Consider the following 22058-nt stretch of genomic DNA (forward strand, 5'->3'; position numbering starts at 1 on the left):
CTCTGTTGACTCTGGTAATTTTGATTGTTTTCAATCACAAACAAGACAAAGGTCAAAATGAACGTGAATCATACTGTGTCATGTGGCTCTTGCAGACTTACAAACAAGTTTGTCAGCATTTCTGGCATAGAGCAGCTGCATGATGTTTTATGTCTAAAAGCTCATTAGTTTTTTCTTTGCTCTACAAAAATAGAAATCTGTGCACGCTTTGAAATAGGATGCTCTGAACTGAAATTGTACATCAGACTCAGCTTTTCTCGAAATGCCTGCCTCGGGAAAGGCCATTAGCATATTTATACTGATCCATTTTTATTATAGAACAAGGAAGTAGGTTAGTTACAGTGAAAATGGATCTATTCCTCATAGCAAGAATCAGTCTGATGGTTTATTTGTAAATATAAAGTAACAGAAGGTATTGAGTGAGGATACATAGAAGTATCCAAGCTAGGAACAAAGGCTTCTTTTATTTCATACACCACTGTCGTCACTTTTAAATGTACTATATATCTCCACTAACTACACCAAGGATTTTCTTTTCAGCAACTCAATTTATAAGAAATAACAAAGTGAATGAATGAGATAGATAAAAAAAAAGATAGGTCAATTATGCTAGCTAAAATGAAATTGCTATTAGAAATTGCTTAACAGGAAAATCTCCCTGTTTCTTTAACTTTCTGTATTTGCACATTACAGAAATAAGCATTCCAGTAGTTGACACATGTGAGGACTTGTCATATATCACAATTTGTAAGCACTAGTTTTCTTGGTGGTTGTTTTGTTGTCGTTGTTGTTGTTGTTCGTGTGTGTGTGTGTTTTCTTCTTTGACATTAATTGTACACAATATAGTAAGAATAATTAAAAGCTAAAGGAATGCTCTTCTAAAACGTTTCATTTGGGTTACAAATATTTCTTAGGCCTGATTTTTTAAAAATCTATATGCATGAATGGCACAATGATACGGGATCCTGAATGATGAAACACTGGAAAGTCCCCCAAGAAAAGGCCAAAAGAGGGCTCACTTTCTGGCTCTCTCATGACAGAAGCAGGATGGCCTGCAGGCAGGGCAATGCAATATTTTAAATGGTCATTAATGAGCAGGAATGGACACAGCCATGCTGGCCAAAGGATGTCCTTATTCAGAAGTTTTTTAAGCTGCTGAAATAACTTGCAAATAGACTGGCAAACTGTAAGCCAGTGGTGACCCACTTTTGACTACCAGACTATAGCTACACAGACTTTCACAGCTGGCAAGATGGGGGAGGATTTTTTTTTTTTCCCCAAAACACCAAAAATGACATCAGGTATCAGGGCCCAGATGTTGCCAAGATACCTGCTTTACAGCGCTGAGATTTTCAACATGCAGAATTAAAGGATAACAATTTCTGTGCCTATCTCCTTGGACACCAGGAGGAAATGTTTTAATTTAGCCTAGGCAGACTTCGGAATTGATTGATTTGACTTAATTGCCATGCTGCTTCTGTGAAAAGTCCCCTCAGGGTGCAGGTAGGAAGTGGCTGCAATATGCATTTTCAGTGTGTGATATCTGTGCAGTGTCCATTACATCCACCTTAGAGCCTCAAAAACTTTAATGCAGTTACTTTCTAACTGTGTTGTGAGGACAAGGTAACATTGCTGCGCTTATTTATTAGTGAAGACTCTGAGATAACAGATCAGAAGTGCATATTTAGATACTTAATTCTTACTAACCCCATCTGAAAAATATAAAATCAGTAGGGTAGAGGCACCTTTATACCCCTCAAGATTTTGTTTTAACAGTTTGTCTAGGGTTACCATAGGGGCTTATGGTATCAGGTGAAATGGACCTGCACTGTGTGCTCTAATTACAAATCCAGACTTTCTCCCTATTGTTTATTTCCTGTATCTCAGTATTCTTCTCCTTATAGAGTATTTAGTGTCAGGAGAGGGGATGAGTTTATTTACTGACTGTAAAGTCTACAACACCTAGCCTGAGAGAATTTATGAAAAGCTTTTATTAACCTAACTGTGTAAGTGCATCCTTACCATTCGGTTTGGGAGATATGTGTCCTAGCATGTGCATGTGTTACTTTACCTCTATTCATTTCAAAACCTATGAACTGGAATGAAACTAACCTTGTGTTTGAATGAGTCTTTAGTGCAGAAACATAGCTCACTACAGGGAGAAACTCTTTTTTTTTTTTTTTTTTTTTGCGTATGCAAAACCTACTGTTAATGGGCTTGGCCTTAAGGCATCGAGAGCTCCACAAAGGTTTATTCACATTGGACTGCTGTGTAAAGGGTTCTGGCAGATGAATGGGAATGTTGCAAAGGATACTTTAGTAGATTCTGGCTACTAGATTTCTGTTTCAGCTTCTGATTTGCCTCTAATGTAGCTCACATCCTTTCTTTTGCTTTCAGTGTGGCTCATGAGGCTGTTCAGAAGTGAATAATTTTGTTATTGCTGTGATTGTTTTTCACTTGGACTGCTCATGACCTTATCCAAAGGCTGCAAAATTCATCAGTATTGTTCAATGAACCTTCACTGGTAGAAGTTGGAATGGCATCTTCCCTTTTGTTCATTGTATGTTGTCCTGGGCACACCTGAACAACTTTCTTCTGCTCTGCCAGCCATTTTAATATTTACTTTTTTGTAAGAACAATTGACTACTAGGACAACAACAGCTTTCAGTGCAAGGAAAGGCTCTTTTTGTATTTGGAAGCAACAATGGTTTTCTTTTCTCACCCATAAATTTCCAGATGAGTTCAGTCTGCATTGTGCAGCTCCTTACTATGCTGAAGTTCAGTAATGTTCAGCCCCTAGGCCTTTGACAGATCTTCATAAAGATAAAGCCAACTGTAAAATCTGGATCTCTGTGCAAACTTCCTCAAAACTGGAGCCATGCAGTTCTGAGGTTTTGGTTTGCATGACACAATTCTGAATATTGACATTTGGCTGTGTCAAGAAACACAGCCCAGAGCTTTCCTCTCCACCTGTTTGTACAAAGCTGCCAAGCAGAAAAAATTAAATGCTTATATTACCAAATGGGAAAACCTGTTAAAACTCCTGAGCTGTCGATTTCTATAGTTATTTTTTTTTCACTTGATCCTCTAAAAATGTTGGTAGTGTCTGTTATCAAAGTTAGATATCTGCTCCCAGGCATTAAGAACAGTAAATTCCACCAAATCTGGCTTCTCTTTCAGGATGCAATCGTACAGAATGGCAGGAGCTGGAAGGCTCCTCTGGAGATCATCTAGTCCTGCCATTGCAGCTCTGTAGTGGGGTCATCTTTGGCTATAGAAAGGTCCTGACAGCATAGATAAAGGGTTTCTGTACAACTGTAACACTGTTGTTGCATGGACCAAAAACCTGTGGACAGGGCTTACTTACTTACCATAACTGCATAGCCCTTGAAGATTTGTTCAGAGCCAGTTCTGCCATGTCTGAAACTGTGGGGCAGGCTGCACCTCTCTTGTTTGTCTAATTTCAGGCCAGAACATCTATTTTACTCTCCAGCAAAAGAATGCCACACAGGAGAATAATGTGATATTAACTGGAAATATAAGGAAGGGGAAGGAGGGTGGTGTCTCCAGCTTCGAACCCAATTACAGTCAGCAGCAGGGAAATTCTCTGCACATCTCTTGCTCTTTCTCTGGAGCAGCTCAGGGTGACATGGACCTCCTGCCCACTCTCCCCTGTCCCTGCTCTGATCATAAATTTAACAGCAGACAGACAAGTAGGCGAACAAAGTGATCAAACACCTCCCAGTGTGTGCCAAACAGTCAGCACAGCTGCATGTTTGTTGCTAGACTGCTTCCTCTGCAGAGAAAATCAAATGCCATTTGTTTGATTCTGACTGGGCTGATATTTCACATCTTGCTTTTGACTCGGTTTGATCTTCAATCTGTTGACTGCATTTCCCTCCACAGTAATGAGGGAGCCAGCTGAGGAGCCACAAAACATGCAAGAGCTGAGGGAAGGAAGAACACAACCCAAAGTTCATCCTAACAGCAATTTAATGGGGCCTCCAGGGACCTGCAGTTGAAGTGGCTGGGGGATTTCTCACAGTGAAAGGTCTTATTTCCCTTGAAGAAATTGTGTTATATAGCATTAAGAGAGCTACAGAAATTTACGGCTTAGCCTGCTCAGTCATTGCTTCATAGATGTTCATGCACTGAGCACCAAATCATGGTGCAAATCATGGGCCTTGTGACTGAGAAATAGAATTTGGCACAGTTCGTCATTTGAAAAACCCTTTTCTGAAAGGCAAAAAAAATCAAATCTTTGCCACTGCTTTCTAAGAGGCAGTGTTTCTGTTTCAAGTGGCCCAGGTCTTTTTTTTTTTTTTTTTTCCAAATACTGCTTCCATTAACCATGCCCACTCAAACACCTTCTCTCCCCCTTCAGAAGTGAATCTACGTACTGCCTATAGCATGCTACAGTTTGTCTCAGAAATGTTAAATTCAGTGTCTCAGTTCTCAAGATTAGATGGCACAAGGCCAGTGTAAATTCATTCCTGAAGTGTATTCCTTTCTGGCTTAAAAAATAGCAAATTCTGTTAAAAAATATCATAAGGAGTGGTGAAACATTTGGAAGCAGGAGAGCCTGTGAAGAGGCAGCACTGCCCTCTGTATGACTTTCATATACCACAGTGGAAATGTGTCATATTCCAAAACTAATTTTCTATTAGGGATTAGAGAAAGAAAGAAATGGGTGGAGAATTTGGAAGGAATCAGCTAAAGATTATGTTGTTGTGATGAGAAGGAAGTCCTGGAAATGAGTTCTGTTACTGTTTGAAAGGAAGGACCTGCAGGGGCAAGTGAGAGAAAGCTCTTCCAAGGAACAGGTTTTGGAGATCATTGGGAGCATTTTGCAGACTGCATGGTAGCACATTGAGAAGGGAAAATGTCTTAACTGAAAGTAAAAAAAATGTGGCCCAGAAAACAAATCAGCTGCTCCTGCTGTACCCCCATCCCCTCACCATTGCCACCAGTATCCTGCAAGCTACCCAGTCCTGCCCTTTTCACCAGACTTTTGCAAATCCTAGGTCCAAACAGAATTTGGCTTACTTTTCTTCTGCAAGGCTCTGACACATATTTCATTCTTTTATTTCCAGCCACTTTCTAGATCTAGATTTAATTTCAGAGCTACTTATCCATTCAGCCTTAGCTCTCTGTCTTCTGTCCATAAATCAACATTGATCTCCATCTTCCTATTATTCTTTTAATTAATGCTTATTCACTGAGCAGTGTATTGAGAAAAGTTGTACAAAAGACTGCTGCTGCATGGCAAATGAAGCTGGGGGGCAGTGGTGGGAAGGGTTGCAAGCAAGTAGGAGGATGCTGCCTTCTTTTTCCTTTGTTGTATTTCGTATATCTCATGTTTGCTACAAAAGACAGTTGTGTTGAAGCCAGTCTTAAAGGAAAGGAAAGAAACAGAAATAGACAAATATCATCCCTAAGTAACTGCATGGCCAGAGCAACACAGAGAAAATACGCTTATTCATCCAGGATGCTTTAGCTACAGGCTGTTTCCAGCAGTCCCTTTCCTTCTGGATGCACAGCTTTGATGCTGTCTGCAAGGAGCGCCTGGAGAAAAAGTTGTTTATGTTGGGTTAGAAGAGAAGGGAGATAAGAGAAAAGGGGGGGGGGGGGGGGGGGGGGAGGAAGCTCAAGCTCCTCTCTCCTCTGTAGCTGCTTCGGTCTCTTCTCTGAGCTCACAGTCACCATTTCCTAACTTGCTGCCCCCTGAAACATTTTTGTTCATGATGTTTGTCATCCATGCAGCAGTTGCCTTTCTCTTCTTAGCTGCCACCCACAGCTTCAGGAGAAGTATCCCACAGGACACTGTTGCCCACGTAGCCTCAGCTTGCAAACCAGCATACTCCTCCAGGATGGCTTCTACCTTTCTGCTTTAACCCTAAAACCCAACACTGTCAGTGCAGACCAGGGCCTTGGTCAGTGGAACATGAGGCTCTCAGGCATGGGCAACAGTGTGCATTTTAATATTGTCACGTGCAAAGTTATCCAGCTGGAGACAAAAAATGAAAGACATGCTTACAAGAAAGAGGCCCCATGAAGCAGTGACTCTGAAAAGGACTAAGGACACTGATGAGTAACTGGACATGAGATCTCAGCATACACATATAGCCAATATAGTTCTGGGGATAATAAAAGGAGGCTATTGAGGAGTTCTGTTGATGTTCTGTTTCCACCACATTCATCATTTGCATGGCCACTGCCAGCTACTTTGTCCAAATTTGGTGTAACAAATCAAACACTGCACAGATAAATTGTAGAGAGATCAGAGTAATGAGGATCATGTGGAAAGAACTCCCAGAGAGGAAGAATGAAGGAACACAATATATTCGGCTTGCTAAGATAAACAGTGACTTGGTCACAGTCTGTAAGTACGTGAGTGAAGAACAGAAAGGCAGTAATAAGGTCTCTGTAGTCTAACGGACAAATGAATAAAATCCTGAGCGGGTGATGAATCCAGATAAGTTCCTGAACCATCATGATCAAAGTCCAAATTTTAGTACGGAAGATAATTAAATGTTAAAACAAAATTTTATATATTGTAATGGATCTTCTAAAACTGGAAAATTTTTAGTAATTTTCAGACCTTTTTCTAATAATGGCTTTAGTGCAAGCAGAAGTTAATTCAGCCCCTAGCTTGTGTTACCGAGGAGGTCAATACCAATTTTAACTTTAGGATTAGTGAACGTGTTTTCATCCTGTAGTCCCAGGAGTATGCTCGTACAATCTGGACTTCAGAGACCAAGACTCCACCTCTCTACCCTAAAACTCTCTGACCACACAGGGAGATGCTCTCTGGTGGAGTCTGAGCCATATTATCAGGTGATCTGGGGAAGGATGAAACGTTACTCAGAAAATCAAATTTTCCTCGAAACCTCCGGAGGAGAAAAGACGGTGAGAGCTATTTAAGGCTGTTCTGCTGCCACATGTCACACGTTGTGACGCACTCTGTCAGTGCAGTTACACAACACTGCCACCTCCTCAGACATAGCCGCATTTCCACGCAGGGCCTGCACCCCCCCTGCACCCCCAGACCCTCATCACACCAAACGTGAAGTTATAAAACTGTGCTGATATGTATCAAACTACCAATTCTGAAGCAAGAATGCTTTCATCTCTTCCTAAGGACTTCTTGTGTCTCCTCTGCCAAGTAAAATCGTTGTTATGATCTAAATACTACTGCTCTTTCCTTTTTATTAGTTATTTACCAGCATTTAATTTAGTGTTCTATAGCAGTGTTAAAGGATGCTGGCATTGCATGTGTGAGAATGAGTCCCACAGTCTCTCCCCCTCCGGACACAGTGCGGGTAGACAAGCTGCAGTCAGTGTTGGAGGCAGCCATTCAGCAGCCTGCACTCACCAGCAGCACAGGTGAAGCCCTGGGTCTGTTCGAGCAATGGGGGTGCTGGGGAACCCTGAAACACTGCTTTGTAATACTGTTTTGGTCCATACAAAAAATCATCAAAAATTAAATTTTAACTATGATAGCTAGCAGAAACTGGAAAAACAAAAAGCATGAAAGTAACTTAATATGACCATTTTGCCTCTTCTTTCTTTTTTTTTTTTTTTCACTGAATTAAGCACACTAGGCTTAAAATATATACTGCTGCAAATACGCTTTCTTTTTTAAAAAAATGTTTCCAGGCTTTAGAGATAAGCATGTGTTTACATAATAAGCTGCTGGCATGAAATATGTATATACCAAGTAAAGGAACCAGTAATCTCAGCCAATGCTTTCCAGAACAGGGCTGTGCCTTTAAGTTTTATGGATGTTCCAATTTTTTTTTCCCATTAAACTATAATATTACAACACGGGTGTCTGCTTTTGAATGAATGTTGAGGGGAGAGGAGGCAGGGAAGATCAACTATTTCTGACCTTGGAACTGAAGGAAAATATCCTTCTGTACTATCAACCATCTAGTTAAGAAACTTGGACAACCCTGTGTTTCTTTTACAGGGGAGCCAACTCAGGAGCAAAGGAGCCATCCCTTGGGGAAACTCTGCTCAAAGTTAAAGGCCTTTCAAAACATGCATGTTCAATGGAAACTTCTTTGAAGATTCCAGTTTAACAACCTCCGTCTGTCACATTGAGAATAATCCAGTTCAGGACTCTGGGGCTAAGGGAAATGCCTGCACTTGCTCTTTTTTTTTTTATCATGAGAGACTCGGGCCTGAGTCATGGGAATACAGGAGCCATGGAATACAAGGAGCTGGGAGCAGCAGCCTCTGCTTTCCTGACTAGGTACTTTGGAGAAAATAAAATGTGACCCGACCCAAGTGCAGAGGAAGGGAGAGCTAAACAAAAGGTAAGTTTATAAGTGGCAGGATCAAAGATGGACTGGGTTGAGGCTGACATTAACTGTGAGGACTGAGTTAATGTTCCACAAGTGACACTAGTAATAATGTCAAGTTTGCAAATTTACCATTCTCTGGAGGAAGAGAAAACAGTGAATTTGAGAATTTTAATCAGAACAGAAGAATCAAATATTCTTGAAAAACATATTTTTCTGATGTAGATTTTTTATGTTTTTGCCTTCACAAACCAAGCAGAGAGGCCAACACCACTATTATTTTGATAACCCCAATCCACGAATGTCTTCCAAGATAAACCCTGTTTCTTCTTAAAACAGGTTCACAGAAAAATATCTCTTCTTTCTCCTTTACAAATACAAACCCAGCAAGCTTTTCCAGAGCCAAAGATCAGATGCAATACTCAGATCTGTGCCCTCTGGGATCAGCCGTGTTTTCAGAAGCTGCTAAGAGCTTTCCACCCTTCCAAGCTGGCAGGAGCCCAAAGCACACAGGAACCAGTGGGAAGTTCCCAGATTAAAACTTCTGTTAGGCTGAGTGCAATACAGTGGTACTTTCCTTCAAATGCATTTTGTTACTCTTGCTTTGCATCTTCCTTCCAGCCCATTTGCCAGGTGGACATTTGCATTAAGATATATGGTTATATCTGGTCTTGCCTTTATAAGGCCAACAGGTAATTGGCAGTGTTGAGGGATTATAGGAAGATGGAAGCACTCACCAGAAGCCAACATGAATTGAGCCTCAAGCCACTGAAGGTAAAGTGATACTTCATCATTCCTTGAGTTCATATTTTTCACCTTATCCTTGGAAGTACTGACATTTTAATAACCTTGCAGAATGGCAGAAACACAGACTTTCTGGCTGTCTGCTATGATGTTCAGTAGCACTGTGGTCAGGCAGTAGACTTCCTGAAAACAATTCCAAATTATGGATGTCCTGTTCTCCTGTAAGAAATGTAAGCTTTCAATAAGAAAAGACAAAAAAAAAAAAAAAAAAAGAAGAAAAAAAAAAGGTCACAACTATTCATATGGCTTCGTTACACTGCTTAAAAAGCACCTATATGGTAATGACCTTTGGCACATTTCAAATAGGCTCAGACCATGGGAAACTCACGGTATGAGCAATACGTCATATATCATTTTGGAAATATTGCTCTCCAATAATCTTTGCATGGTAAGTGCAGGTAAACCAGAGTGGCCATACAAGCCAAATCAGTCATTCACACAAATTTGGAGATGGCTCTTATACAGATAGTAAGTAGATTTGGTCGAATGGTATTTGCTGAGTCACAGAGCAGTTATGCCACAATTTGTTTTGGCATTTATGATATTTGCAAACCAGTTCAATAATTTCTTATTTATTGGTTGCGAAAACATCCTTTACATATTACCAGCAAACAAATGGCAAACTGCATGAATGGCTAAATACTAAGTGCTTGCATACAGTAGGTGTGGTTGGCAGCCAAGGTCCACCACAACTGCTCTCTCACTCCCCCTCCTCAAAGGGAAAGGGAGAGAAAATGCAATGAAAAGGCGTCAAGGGTGGAGACAAGGACAGGGAGATCACTAAACAATTATCGTCACAGGCAAAGCAGACTCAGCATAGGGAGATTAATAAAATTTATTGCCTATTACTAACAAGCAAGAGAAGTAAGAAACAAAGAAAAACTAAAAACACCTTCCCTCCACCCACCCTCTTCTACCTCTTCCCCCCAAGCTGTGCAGGGGAATGGAGAATGGGAGCTGTGGTCAGTCCCTAATGCTTTGTCTCCGCCGCTCCTCCACAGTCAGTCTGTGCCCCTGCTCCCCGTGGGGTCCCTCCCACGGGATGCCGTCCTGCCCGAACTGAGCCTGCGGGGGCTGCCCACAGGCAGCAGCTCTTCAAGCACTGCTCCCACACGGCTCCGTACCACGGGGTCCATCCCCCAGGAGCAAACTGCTCCAGCACGGGTCCCCCACGGGCGGCAGCTCCCCCCAGACCCCCTGCTCCTGCGTGGGCTCCTCTCCACGGGCGGCAGCTCCGGCCCGGGGCCTGCTCCTGCGGGGGCTCTCCATGGGCCGCAGCCTCCTCCAGGCCACATCCACCTGCTCCACCGGGGGCTCCTCCACGGGCTGCAGCGTGGAGATCTGCTCCCTGTGGGACCCATGGGCTGCAGGGGGACAGCCTGCTCCACCAGGGGCCTCTCCACAGGCCGCAGGGGAACTGCTGCTGTGTGCCTGGAGCACCTCCTGCCCTCCTGCTGCCCTGACCTGGGGGTCTGCAGGGCTTGTTTTCACTCCTCTCTCCCAGCTGCTGTTGTGCAGCAGTTCTTTTTTTCCTTTTCTTAAATCTGCTTTCACAGAGGTACAACCAGCATCACTTAACCGGCTTGGCTCTGGCCAGCAGTGGGTCCCTTTGGAGCCAGCTGAAACTGGCCCTTATCTAACATGGGGCAGCTATTGGACTCTTCTCACAGAGGCCACCCCTGCAGCCCCCTCTACCAAAATCTTGCCATGTAAACCCACCACCATAGACAAGTTTGCGTTTGGAGAGCCAAGCTATTTGTTATTTAAAAATTCTGTCTCTGTCTATTGGAGGCTCTCTATCAATCTGAAAAATAAAATATTTGAAGATACATGTGTTTTATGTAGAAGGTATATTCTGACATAATTTGAAAATGATTCAATTCAGTAGCTAGTTCAGAGGTCAGCTGAACAAGAGTTGAATCAGGCAAGACTTTTAAAGATGTTTCCTACGTGTTTCTGACCGATTCAAATATTGCTTGCTTTCCCAGAACATTTTTTTTTCAGTTTTCTCCTATTTAGGATAATGATTTTATGGATCTAGGGGTTTGTTCAAATAGCCCTGTACATGTTATTAGTGTGAGCAAGCAGACTGGGCTCTCTGTGACTCTAGAAACAATGAAAAGAAAGGCCTACTTGATACAAAGAAAGAAGTGACAGGTGAGCTTGTGGGAGAGCCTGTGTCAATGACATCCACCTACTACCATTTCACTTCTCTTAATTTTCTTAAGCTTTAAATTCCAAGGTCACTTGAAGAATTGAGTAAGAAGGGAAAGTTGTAGGCTATGTCTATCTGTGGGTAACTATATTAACCCAGAAGTGTGCACCTCCCTGGTCTGGTCCTCTGTTCCAGGTATCAAGATTTTCTTGATGGAGATCCAGGAAAATGCAATTCTTCTACATATTCTGTACTCAGGCTTTCCAATCTGTACTTTCTGACCTGTATTGAGAACAGAAAAAGTACTGAGGTGGTAAACTAGAGCCCAAGAGGAAGATAACACCTCATCGGCCATAAGAATATAGCAGCTAAAGGAGCTGGGATCCTGATGGCAATACAAGTGCATAAACTAAAAAAAAAATGAAGCATCCAACCAGCTGATAATTAAGAGGCAATTTTTAAATTGCATGTGATAGCAGCACAAACCAGTAAGGAGATAATCTTCTATGTTTAAATAGTTGCTTAGTCTTTGAAGCAGTCCTTGTGTTAACTGAGATAACGAGCCAAAAAGTGTATTCCTACCGTGTCAGAGTAAGGTGTGAGTTCTTCATTTAGATTAACATCACAGGGGCCCAAGCATGTCATGTCCAACCTCCCTCTTCATGGCCAGGAATGAAGGAAAAACACTCAAGCTCTGCTTGTTTGTCATAGAGGGTCAGGAAAGTCTCAGATCTTGCACTCTATCTCCATCTTTCACTTTATCTTCATAGTGATGAAATAAAGAAGGGAGAAAGTAGAAGTTTGTGTCAATGTGAGGGCAAGCAGAAAGGTGGAGAGGACTGCTAAAACACATTCTGGCTGAACTTCTTAGCAGGCAAAAGGCAGCCTTCAAACCTTCCCTCATCATCACCAAAGCAGAAAATTGCTGCAAATAGCTAAAGTGTAACTTATCCAGGAAACACATCCTGTCCCCTTTTGGGAATATGACGTATCCTTAACGTCAAGCACTGCAAAACACAAAAATGCAGTGTGGCTCTCTGCAGACATTACACATATGTATGCAAATCCATACTGCTATACTTGGCAATACAAGCATACATTAAAAATAATAATAAAAAAAAATTTTTACAAGCAAATTTAGTCTAGCAAATCTGCAACTGGATTTAAAAATAAAAAACGTGGCTACTCAAACACACTGAATGGAAAGGTCCTGGAGGGGTGTTATGTTCACCTGCAGTTTGCATTACAGAAAACTCCACAAAACTCTGTAACTCAGGAAATAAATGAGAGTTCAATTCTCTTGTTGCTAGGTGCTGATCTTTTAATTATTTTTATTTTTTATTTTTGAATATTTTAAAATTTTCATTGGGGTTTCAAGCTGTGTTGAGAGCATACCTATGCTACATCTCTGTCAGCTGGTAATCTCCTAAACCTCATTAAGCAAGAGGTTGGAAAGTCCTTTTCCAGAAGACAAATGACCCAGAGACAACTCCTGCTCCAAACTGCCCTGGAAATGATCTTTTCTCTTCTTTAACTGTACAGAAAGCTGAGAAAGACTGTCTGGCCATTCAGCTAAGTGGTTCCTCATATTGGGAATATGGAGAAGGATGCAAATGACAGCAGATGATGGGAGAAGAATCAAGTTTGCTTATTCTGAAGGAAGAAAACTTACAAACCAATTAAATCAGGGTTTCTTTTTTTTCCCCACTGTTCAAGTTTCTATTCCACACCATCAACTTAGAAGCAACACAAGGAATTACTGACTACAATGATACAACAAATTCTGTAAGTACATCCTTAACTTTAACTATATAATTGTGTACTCTAATAGGACTACTTGCATACATAAGAATGTACTTTATAGTTTGCTAGATCAAGGCCTGTATTAATCATGAATTATGAAACAATCAGACTCACTTATTGGAGGTTAGGTTAGGTCTTGATATAGTTTTGCTCTGTTCAACCTTATTTTTTCCACAGCACTGCTTGCTATACCTGTTTAATACTGTGATGTGAATTAAATCTACATAATTACCTATAGTGGGATTTGTTTATCAAGCTCTCCAGATTCAATGATTTTCCCACTTGGTAGGCAAGTCTCTTTTGCTTTTGATCAAACATGGCTAAACTTATAATGACTTCCAAGACTTTACTCTGAAGTGGTAAGGACAGGTGCCTTATCAGAGTGCTCAGAAATGGCACTTCTTTTATGCAGTTAATTCTACAACTTTGTTACGGATGTAGTTTCTTTCTCCCCTGGAAAATCTGCATTTACTTAAAATCTGTGGCGCAGCTGGGTAGGGCTCTTTCATCAAATTAAAATGATTTGCCCTCAGAGAATTTATGTAAATCTTTGAAAATTAATTTCAAAATTTTGGAGAAGCCATGCTGTTCTCATAGAACATATTAAAAAACAAACAAACAAAACCACCACCTCTAAAACCACATAAAACAACACACACAATATGCGTTAAAATAATCTATTCCTTTCTATGTCCAAATCCTTGGCTTGTGCAAATTGGCACAACTTCCTAGTCTTCAGAATTTAACAGTTTATCCCAGCCTGCTTTTTCAAAATCTGAATGTCTTGAGCCATATATTTAATTTTATTATATCTTGAAAAAGTAATTAGCATGCCCCAATCCCCAAACAAGTGGATTGCTAGAAAAAAAAATGTAGAGAAGAGTTGCCAGTTGTTGGGCTAGGTTAGTCAAAACATAATTAATGTGGTGTTTCATGGCACATCGAGTAGAGCATTCGTAAAACCAACAGAGCAGGTCTTTTGATTTATATAGGAGGAAGGAAAATGTGTTATGGAAATAATGCAGATCAGGAAATAAAATTATCTGCACCATTCAGCTCTGCCAATGCATCATTTTCAAAGGTCAGAAGCCTTATTTAATAGGAATTTTCTCCTGAGCCTCATTTCTCTCGTGATTTTTTCTATTTACTATTCCCAGATTTTCTTTTTCTAAATGGACCTCCTTACAGTTATTTCACCCTCCATTGAGCTATATTTGCAGATCTTCCTAGACATCTATACTTCTTTCTTGCTTTGCTTTTCCTTCATATTTTTCTATATTTCTACTTATTTCCATGTTTCTCTTTTCCTTTCTTTCAATCTATATCTCCCAAAACAATAAACAGGAAAACTACTGCAAAGACACATTTTCATCAATGAGAAATTATTGCCTCTGGTCAAAAGTGTTCTATAAATAATCACATAAGTAAGCCTGGCTGGATGTACCATCCAAGAAACAATCTTTTGGTGGTAGCACATCTTATATGTACAAATGTAGGTGAGATTTTTATTTTATGAAAGAACAACTAACATTCCTAGATGCAAGTAATAAATTTATCCATGATTATTAGTGTCATATTAAACATACGATAATTTCTTGTGATTCCCAACTTAATTCCTTTCCTTTTTAGCTTACCAATCAAACCAAAGATTTTATAGGAAGAATTTACTTCTATTTAGCCAAATTTCTATCATGATCACTGAACCTGGAGCTTGCGAACAGAACATGTTCTTAGCAGAAAGGATCATTTTGAAGTTCTTTGTAGTCATTTCCAGGAGATCAGACTTAATTTATTTATATTTTTTTTTAATCAGCATCCTTATTACTCTTTTCGGAGGAAAATTATATAACCTGCTTTTTGAGAACCCTCTTTTTCCAAGAAACAAAGGTCATCTCTTTTCTACAGCCAAAACTTCAGCTAGAGATTGCAAGGTTGTAAAATCATCAGCGACCCTTTCTCAATTTAGTGCTCTATCTATGTTATATGGACTCAGAGTCCATTAAGCACATTGTCAATTAAAACATGCTATGGTTGATGAGATGTCTTCATTAAAATATCTATCATTAAGTGCTTGTAATTTTAGAAAAATGTTCTTCTGTGCTGACTTGTATCTGCTCCCCCCGAGCAGTGCAGGGGAACGCGGGCTGCAGTCAGTCTATGATGCTTTGTCTCCGCCGCTCCCTCATGGTCACTCTCTGCCCCTGCTCCCCGTGGGGTCCCTCCCACGGGATGCCGTCCTGCCCGAACTGAGCCTGTGGGGGCTGCCCACAGGCAGCAGCTCTTCAGGAACTGCTCCCACATGGCTCCGTACCACGGGGTCCATCCATCCCCCAGGAGCAAACTGCTCCAGCACGGGTCCCCCACGGGCGGCAGCTCCCCCCAGACCCCCTGCTCCTGCGTGGGCTCCTCTCCACGGGCGGCAGCTCCGGCCCGGGGCCTGCTCCTGCGGGGGCTCTCCATGGGCCGCAGCCTCCTCCAGGCCACATCCACCTGCTCCACCGGGGGCTCCTCCACGGGCTGCAGCGTGGAGATCTGCTCCATGTGGGACCCATGGGCTGCAGGGGGACAGCCTGCTCCACCAGGGGCCTCTCCACAGGCCGCAGGGGAACTGCTGCTGCGTGCCTGGAGCACCTCCTGCCCTCCTTCTGTTCTGGCCTTGGGGGCTGCAGGGCTGGTTCTCACTCCTCGCTCTCCCAGATGCTGTTGCACAGCAGTTTTTTTTTTCCCCTCTCTCAAATCTGCTCTCACAGAGGCGCAAACAACATCTCTTACTGGCTTGGCTCTGGCCAGCAGTGGGTCCCTTTGGAGCCAGCTGAAACTGACCTTTATCTAACGTGGGGCAGCTTCTGGACTCTTCCTCACATAGGCCACCCCTGCAGCCTCCCACTTACCAGAACCTTGCCACGTAAACCCAACACAGATGATAGCATGCTTTATCTTACTGCCTCTCCTGTACAGCATTTGTCAGAGGGAAATGAGAGAATTTGGAGTTAACTTGTCAACATGAAATCTTTAATCATTGTTTATTAACAGTAAAATAATAATTTCCCATAATTCCCACTTTGATTTAGAGATTACCTGATTTAGTTTGATACTGTGATATGCATTATTAGGAATTTTTGTCTCTGTGTGCTCCCAAGAGTAGCATCTAAGAATCTTTTCTCGTTGGCGAATAAAAGTTGGCCCATTTTCTAACAGAGACAAGTAGATGGTAGCGCTAATTACCAAGTTGTATCACATATTTCTGCAAGCAAAAGTCATGGACTGCTTGCACTTCTCGAACTGCCACCACATAATATCTGTAACTATATTTCACTTCACACTTACTTGCACAGATAATTAACAATAAATTAAATATTTTCCCTAAATTACCTTCATACTTATAGCTACCCAGCAATAACAAACCTACCCTTTTTCAGAGTGAGAATCTTGCTGAGATGCAAGCATAAATGGGAAGGTTCCCATAAAAATCAATTGCATTTTGCACAGAAAGGCATATTTGCAATGAAAGATTGAGACCTAGTAATTTGTCAGGACCTATAAAGGTTTGTTGTTAGTTTGTTTATTTTTTGTTTGTTTGTTTATTTTTCTGTTTTCAGTTGGTTGGTTGGTTGGTTGGTTTTTGTTTGTTCATTTGTTTGCTTGCTTGGTATGTTTTTTTAGGTTTGGGAAAATATTTAGTTTTATTTTCCATATGACAGTGTCATAAATGTGAACTTCATCACATCTGTAATGATGCAGTCTTATTTGGAGAGTCTCCCACTTCCAGAATGAACCAATTAAAGATAAACTGAGTATATTGCAGTAATCTGTTCTTGTTTGTATAGAATTTTGTCTAATGTCAGAACAATAATGAAACCTGAAATAAAAAGGATCAAATTAAAAATTCATAAAGCAGCTGTGCATTTTTAAATTAGATCAGAGGAGTTTTGAAATTCCAGTGAATGCTCACATCCAGTTTTCATGTGGGACCAGGTTTTGGTTCACCTCTGTAAATCCAATGGTGTTAGCAACCCTACAACCGTATCTCTTTAAGTGATGACAGAATCATACTAAAGATTAATGGGCATGCTTTGTACGCAGGATTAATCTTCCAGGAGTTGACATACAACAGAAAGTAATTAAAAGAACAATATTCCCCCATAAAGGCTTCTTATTGACATATAAACCACCACCTGAAATATGAAGCCTGAAAAACTATGCCTGTATACTAAGTCTTCATTCATTGCAACATCTTAATCTATAGCCATTTGATTTTCTTAAGGATGTATAGCACAGAATGATATGTAAGTCTTAAGACTAAGCTGATTACAATAGACATAAATCAGCTGTTTTCAAACATGTCCATATAAAGTTGAAGCTTTCGTTTGGTGTAATTGTGAACTAAGAAATTGGAATAAGTGGTCTACGATATTGAGATAAGAATATAATACTTTAGAGATTGTCCTGAGATGACCTAGTACATATGTGAAGCCATCACACCTTGTTTTATCCTTATAGAGAATATTTACCTAATGGAAACACCTATAAGCAAAAAAAAATTATGTTTGATATTCTTTTTTTTTTTTTTTACCTCTTTTTTCCTGTTGTAATTTTCTATACCAAAGTTCTCTTGTATCATTTTGAAATTTTCTGCTCCCCTTCCCAGTTATTCTTCTACTTCCAGAAATGCTTAAGTAAAGGAATAAAACCTTCATGCACTGAGTCGCTAAGCAATTAAAGTCCCTGTGGATAGAAACCAATTGCTTAGTTTTCTTCCTGCAGTTGTGGATGAGAGTTTTGGAAGGTGTTCGTTTATGAGAGACACAGTGCTGAACATTAAATAACTATCTAAAAATATAGGGGGAAGAAGCAAAGGTCATTCAAGCAAATTATTAATACTTTATTTTGATTTAAATGAAGGAAGTAATCCCACCATCTGTCACATAAACATTCCTTTACTGAAGTAAGAGACACAATGACTCAGAGAGGCAAAATAATTCCTTTATTATTAGACAGTCATTTGTACTTAAAAATAAATAAGAAATAAATAGCAGTGCCACTATATAATGTGCTTGTGTCTGCAAAGAAGAGAAATTGTGAGGTGGGAAGAAGTGAATACATTATTATAGAAAAAAATGTTATAAGAAAAGAGAACAAATCAACCAATCTTTTTTTTTTCACAGAAAATGGTTGCACCTAAAAAAAAGAAAAACACAGAAACTTATCAAAGTTCCGTTATAAGACTCCTTTTGCTTCAGCATGTTTTCAACAATATGCTATTAATCAATGAAAATCATTATGCATTTAAAATGAAAGACACGTTAAAATATATTCAAAATGATATTGAAAATGGTATAGAAAATATATTAACATCATCCTATATTCAAATATTCAAATCCCTGCAAATCCACTTGCAATTTTTTTTTAATAAAGCACAGCAAAAGTAGATACTCTCCATAGTTCTACAGAGGCCAGAAACTTAGCAAAAATATTTTTCTGATAAAACAATATTTAAAGCGTCTCATTGAGCATGTTAGACTGAAATTGATGTGAGTCAATATTTTTTATTTTCTGTTAATTAGTCTTGAAATATCGCTTTCAAATCATTACAAGTTGTCAGGTTTACTTCAGATAAGTGTTGGTAAGTTTAATTTTCTTTAACTGCTAATATGAACAGATATCTCCCATCAAACCCTGCATAGCAATATGTTGGCATTTTCCTATATTCTTCCATGCTCAAAAATGTGTTCATGCTAAAAATGTGTACACATCTTGCTACAGAGAGCTAACCCCTCCAACAATGACTTTCTTATAAATACGCTTACACTTCGTTCTGCTTTACATACTTATGTCCTATACACATCTTAACCATTTTGCATGCTGCTAAAAATGCCTTAATCTTACTGGCTATAGAAATTAATGACTTCAAATCACAGCAAACTGAAGTGAGCACTAATCACAAATTATGTTTTCATATTATTAGCACAACTTGACTTTGCTGATGACTCATTAAAATCCCAGATATCAAAACATTTCTGTTACCGAGTTTATATATTCTGACCAAAATTTTCATATCTTATGCTCTATTTTCCTTATCAACTCTAGCTTCTTTTGAATTAAGTTAATTTACTTATACCAAGCTACCTGTTAAACTGAAATTTTAGTTATGTGCTTTGTTGCAAGTCAAACACCTCAATAAGTTCAGTAGAAGTAAAAGCAATACAATCTACATATAATCTTAAATGGCATGGCTTTATACATAAGCTGTAGTTCTCTGAGTCTGGAATAATTTTCCTGGGATGACTCAAAATAGCTTACTCTGGTGGTTTCTGTACTTCAGCTGACAGAATTTTGTGTGAGATACACCTCTGATATGCTTCAGTATCACCAAGCCCATGTTCCTACATGATAGCCAGCATTACTGGAAGACTTATCTGTGTACACCTTTGGTAAATAGAAAGAATTAATTGCAGGTAACAGTACTGCTTCTTGGGTTCCTGGAATATTTAGAAGCAGTGCAGAAGTCCTGTTCTATTTTCCATTTTGGGGGTGATTTTATTTCTCTTAATCATTGTTCAGATATTTGCAAATAAATAATATTTTTTAAAAAATATTATTTAAAAAAATAAATTTAAAATTAAAAAAAAAAATCTTTGTTTTCCTTTTTTTTTTTTTTAACCCAAAATTCAAAATGATTGCCCTTGGATTTTTTTATTATTATTATTATTGTTATTTCAATGAACATTTTCAGTGAAGGACAAATTATTTTTGTTGAAAGCCATTTTCCATTTTTGCAGATTTGATTTTTTTTTGTCATCTCCAGCTGAAAATGCACAGAAATGCTCCCTCAGCCCCTGGCTGTTTAGCATATTAGCCATAAAAGCATCACAGCATGGTATGTTATGAACATAGTGAAAAAAAACATTGCTTTGACCAAGTGCAGAGTCCTGCTTTCAAAAGCCTATAACTCAAGCAAATCAAAACAATTTTTCACTCAATTTCAGCTTTTAACATCTCTACTTTACAGTTGTACAGATGTTCAAAATAACACCGGGGTGTTTTTTATAATGAGAAATGTCTGTCTATTTTCCCACGCTCACATTCTGAAATGAATCTCTGATCAAACATTTTAAAAATTCTTTTTGGGTAGGGACCAAGCAAAGGGATACTCAAGCCAAAATCTGTGCACTTTTTTTTTTTTTTCCCCAAGTTTGAGAATAACTGCGTAAAAAGGGAAATCATTATGCTACCTCAACCAAGGCTTTAGTTGGCGGTATAATCAAATAACAGTCCAGTATAATACAGTGAGATTGCCTAACGTTATGTGCTCACTTGAAAAAGAAGGCAGATGTACGGCTCAAAGTATGGTTGTAATTCAGGGTTAAGAGTTACTAAATTCTTTGTCAAGGAGAGCCCATGTTGTGGGCATCTGCACAAAACATCCCCAAAGTTGTAGTACCTGCCTACACTTCACTGCAGGCATTGAATTATAATGCATAAAAACACAAATTTTCTACTTCAGTACTTGTGAAAACCATTAACAACAACAAAAATAATTTGATGCCTATCCAGTAGTGTTTCATTTTCAAATAGATATTTGAAAGAGTTAAAGGGAAGATGAATGTTGGGAAAGGTTGATGGAGGAATTGTACTGATACAGTGGTGCTAAACTTCCTTGAATTAGGAGTGTTTATGCCAGTATTTTCTTTACATCACATTTATAAATCACCTGAAATAAAGTCTGCATCAAAGTCCAGCAATTAAAAAAAAAAAAAAAAAAGAAGCAATATTAAAAATTTCCAGATGAATTTCCATCCAGAGAGCACAAATATATTTATCAACAGACCCACACAGTAGTGTTGCTGTCTTACACCCATATTATTCGTGGACCCACACTTATTCTGAAGTGCTGAGAACTTTTCACTGAAGAAGGGTAGAAGGGTTGATGTTCCAGATTGTAAGAAAACAGACTCAAAAAAAAAAAAAAATGGTAACAACAAAATCCTAGTAGATGAGACTTGTATGTTTTCAGATGATGATATTTTGAACAGTTCTAGTCTCCCCGTCATGCTACACTGCCAGGTAGCACTCAGAGACTGTATCGTGCCCAAATGGTGAGTAATGGAATATTTATGCTCTAAATTCAGACTATGTTTAGGTTGGTATGTGGTGAGCTTGCTGAATTTTGCTTCCTGTGGCGTCAAAACCTATGTCTAGTTTTACCAACATTACTTTGAGTTTTTCCTGCTCACTGTGAATATTCCCATAGAGAAGAACTTTGTTTGGAATCAATTAAGGCTGAGTAAGTATGACATCCATGCAGAGAAAACTCTTGAAAGCAAGAAAATGTCAGATTACGGAACTCCTCTTAAAGGCACCTCAGTGCCCACACAACACATTTCCACTGACATGAGTAGATTTCACACCTCCCCACAGAACTTCCTTCTGCCTCCCAAATATAAGGGATCCCATCCAGCTCATTAATTTCACACTATAGAACCCCACACACTATAAACCCAGCTCAACAGTCATTATTTCATAAAGTTAGTAAGGTCAAGATAATGTGTATGTGTGAGATTTTGAAATGAAGAGGAGATGGGGGTGTTTGAATTTTATTTATGCTTCACATTTGTAGTTCTGAGCTGTCCAACTCTGACAGCAATCTTTCTTTTTCTTTTCTTTTCTTTTTTTTTTTTTTTAATAGAATAGCATGCAGGTCTTATTTCTAAATTTCTAAATCTGTATTTTAGACTACCAGCTTGGAACAGATGTTCAGTAGTCATATAACAGGTGAGATAGCAGAGCAGTTGGTCCAAAGATTAAATAAGGATAGTAGTAACTGAGAAGAGTTATTAAGTTAAGAATATTAATTTAAATGTGCTGGATAAACACATGGGCAATTTTAAAATGGGATAAAGATACTGTTTGGTTTCTCCTGAGATCTTTTTAGAAAATATCTGCTGTCTAATGAGAAAAGAAATTAACATCATTTGCTAAGGCAGTCAATT

At 39.4% G+C, this 22058-nt stretch overlaps 1 protein-coding gene across 2 annotated transcripts in view; it reads left to right on the plus strand.

The window, feature by feature from the left end:
• The window catches only part of LOC308192335 (uncharacterized protein), a 77544-nt gene extending 60313 nt beyond the window's left edge, over positions 1–17231 (plus strand). Inside the window, exons 3-4 of one of the 2 annotated variants that reach the window (XR_013948730.1) lie at positions 7973–8321; positions 12808–17231. Coding sequence is in view for 1 of the 2 variants with exons in the window: in XM_080585787.1 (XP_080441913.1) it covers positions 7973–8084 (112 nt within the window). In the remaining variant the exon portion in view is untranslated. Of the gene's footprint in view, positions 1–7972; positions 8748–12807 lie in introns of those variants that run through there. The other variant, XM_080585787.1, reaches the window with a different exon arrangement.
• The last annotated feature ends 4827 nt before the right edge of the window (positions 17232–22058 follow it).

This window comes from Anser brachyrhynchus (genome assembly GCF_964034855.1).
Source record: "Anser brachyrhynchus genome assembly, chromosome: 3".
Taxonomy (NCBI): Eukaryota; Metazoa; Chordata; class Aves; order Anseriformes; family Anatidae; genus Anser; species Anser brachyrhynchus.